At 49.5% G+C, this 3,300-nt stretch overlaps 1 protein-coding gene across 1 annotated transcript in view; it reads left to right on the top strand.

Moving 5' to 3' along the window:
• Positions 1-3,074, top strand: part of LOC310824792 (pituitary tumor-transforming gene 1 protein-interacting protein-like) — a 7,963-nt gene extending 4,889 nt beyond the window's left edge. Inside the window, exon 4 of the mRNA XM_083698042.1 lies at positions 2,167-3,074. Within this exon, the coding sequence (XP_083554168.1) occupies positions 2,167-2,216 (50 nt within the window). The 3' untranslated portion in view covers positions 2,217-3,074. The remainder of the gene's footprint in view (positions 1-2,166) is intronic.
• Positions 3,075-3,300: the final 226 nt, after the last annotated feature.

The following is a 3,300-nucleotide window of genomic DNA, read 5'->3' on the forward strand; positions in this document are numbered from 1 at the left end:
TGAAGCCAAACGGCTGATATCAGTAGGCTGGAAATATCGCCATGGAAATATCCAGACAGAAATATCCATGTTTAAAGAACATCAGGGCTGGATTTACTGTGAAGCCAGGATCCAGGAGCCCCACACACACACACACACACACACACACACACACACACACACACACACACACACACATACACACACACATACACACACACACTGTAGTGGGAGACCCGGTGGAGGGATAGAGAGGGGGAGGGATGGAGAGGTGGAGGGATGGAGAGGGGGAGGGATAGAGAGGGGGAGGGATGGAGAGGTGGAGGGATGGAGAGGGGGAGGGATAGAGAGGGGGAGGGATGGAGAGTGAAACTGAAACTACTACTACTAGGGATGGAGAGTGACCCTGAAACTACTACCCCCCCTGAACCTACTACCTACCCCTGAACCTACTACCTACCTCTGAACCTACTACCTACCCCTGAACCTACTACCTACCCCTGAACCTACTACCCACCCCTGAACCTACTACCTACCCCTGAACCTACTACCTACCCCTGAACCTACTACCTACCCCTGAGCCTACTACCTACCCCTGAGCCTACTACCTACCCCTGAACCTACTACCTACCCCTGAGCCTACTACCTACCCCTGAACCTACTACCTACCCCTGAGCCTACTACCTACCCCTGAACCTACTACCTACCCCTGAGCCTACTACCTACCCCTGAACCTACTACCTACCCCTGAACCTACTACCTACCCCTGAACCTACTACCTACCCCTGAACCTACTACCTACCCCTGAGCAGAGATCATTAGTTAGTTCTCTCTTGGATGTGTTGTCAACCACCAGAACTTTTGGTATGACTAATCATTCCCCCTTAGAGTGTGTGTGAGTGTGTGAGTGTGTGAGTGTGTGTGTGTGTGTGTGTGTGTGTGTGTGTGTGTGTGTGTGTGTGAGTAACATTCAAGATTCAAGATTCTTTATTTGTCACGTGCATACAAGTATACAGTGAAATGCAAAAGTGACAGTGCCACAGAGTAGTGCAACAATAGCTTTTAAAATAAATAAAAAAATATAAGCAGTATAAACAGCGGTGAAGCAATGTACACAATGGAATGGCAATATACAATGGCAATGACAGGTTGACAGTACAGGTAATTACAGTGGAAGATGAGTCTGCAATGGATAATTATGTGTGTGCGTATGTGTTATGATGTCAGTGAGTGTGTGAGTGACTTGAGGGGGGCACTGGTGGGGTCATCGTTGATAATGATGATGGCGTGGAGGAAGAAACTCAGCCTTAGCCTCTCTGTTCTTGCTGCATGACAGCGAAGGCGTTTTCCTGACCGCAGCGGCTGGAACAGTCCATGTTTCGGGTGGTTTTTCATTATCCTGTAGGCTCTGGTCCTACACCTCCTGGTGTACAGGACATGGAGGGGGGGGGGGGAGGGGGGGGGTTGGAGCTCCCATGGTCTTTTCTGCCAGGCGTACCACCCTTTGCAGAGCTCGCCTGTCCTGGGCCGTGCTGTTACCGTACCAGACGGTGATGTTGCCAGCCAGGATGCTCTCCACAGCTCCAGAGTAGAAGGACTGAAGGATCCTCCGGGAGACTTTGAATGTCCTCAGCTGCCTGAGATGGAACAGGCGCTGCCTTGCCTTTCCCTTGTCCTTAACATGTCAGGTTGTGTGCTGCTCTTTATGGACAACATGACAGAGTGATTGATGATGGTGTCCTACACATGCCTCAGCAGTACACACACACACACACACACACACACACACACACACACACACACACACACACACACACACCCCAGGGAGGACAGCTTGGCAGACGTTCTGCTAGTCTGTTGATGAGCGCAGGTCAAACCCAGTCCCAGGTCCCTATACCCTACTCCCCGACACACACACACACACACAAGAGACAGCTCCCCTGACAGCCTCTCTGCTCTGAACTCACAAGAAAAACACTCTTCTCTTCATGAGGTCACAGGGATTTTACAACACAACTGTCAAACAACTGGTTTGAATCTGTGTTCTTGTTTATAATCTGTTTCTCTCTCCATCTCTCTCTCTCTCTCTCCCTCCCTCCATCTCTCTCTCTCTCTCCCTCCATCTCTCTCTCTCTCTCTCTCCCTCCCTCCATCTCTCTCTCCTTCCATCTTGTCGTTTGTATGCAGGTCTTATCCCTGATTCCGACCACCCGTACAGCAAGTTTGAGAACGAGTGAAACAGAAGAACTCATCCCGAACCCCCCCAACCCTGCTCCAGATGCCCCCTCAACACCCCTGCCCCCCCCCAACCCTGCTCCAGATGCCCCCTCAACACCCCTGCCCCTCCCCCAACCCTGCTCCAGATGCCCCCTCAACACCCCTGCCCCCCCCCAACCCTGCTCCAGATGCCCCCTCAACACCCCTGCCCCCCCCCAACCCTGCTCCAGATGCCCCCTCAACACCCCTGCCCCCCCCCCCAACCCTGCTCCAGATGCCCCCTCAACACCCCTGCCTCCTGCTCTCCATCCCTGGGTTCTGCTTTCCCTGATGATTGTTTTAAATTCAAGACCAGATGCCTGTACTGTCTGACACACACACAGACACACACACACACACACACACACACACACACACACACACACACACACAGAAAACTGGTACCGTGACTCCTCTAAGCCCGAAGCATCATCGTTGCCTGGGATGATCAAGCACAGAAGATCACCATTTTACTTTCTCGCAGCAATACGTTTGATTGAAAGAAAATGGAGGAAAGTGTCATTTGTGACAGGGAAATAGTCTGAGAAAAAAGCCTTTCTGAAGCACTGAGTTTGTTTCTGAAGCACTGAGTTTGTTTCTGAAGCACTGAGTTTGTTTCTGAAGTACTGAGTTTGTTTGTCTTGAGTGAAGCTGTTCTTAATTGTCTGTCTGCACATTGTCTTTGTGATTTCGAGAGCCTTTATTTTAAGTGACTGTAATATCCACAAGTGAATATTTCATAAATCAAGATCGTTATTAATCTGTTATTAATCTGTTATTAATCTGTGCTCATATTCTGACACATTTCCTAATAAAAAATATTTGTCTTTTAAATAAAATGTGTCTTTCGTTCTCTCCTTCAAGTACGATGCACGCACGCGCACACACACACACGCACACACACACGCACAGAGCCACAAGGGGTGTAAAATGATAGTGATAGTAATAATTATAATAATAATTCTCCTGATATTTGGGGGTAGGTTTAGCCTGTTTAATGTTGCAGAGGTTGGAGAGGTTTGGAGACGTAGGAGAGGGTTTCTGGGCCTCCTAAAGGAAGTCTGT

The sequence above is a fragment of the Argentina silus genome (assembly GCF_951799395.1).
Source record: "Argentina silus genome assembly, contig: scaffold_513, whole genome shotgun sequence".
Taxonomy (NCBI): domain Eukaryota; kingdom Metazoa; phylum Chordata; class Actinopteri; order Argentiniformes; family Argentinidae; genus Argentina; species Argentina silus.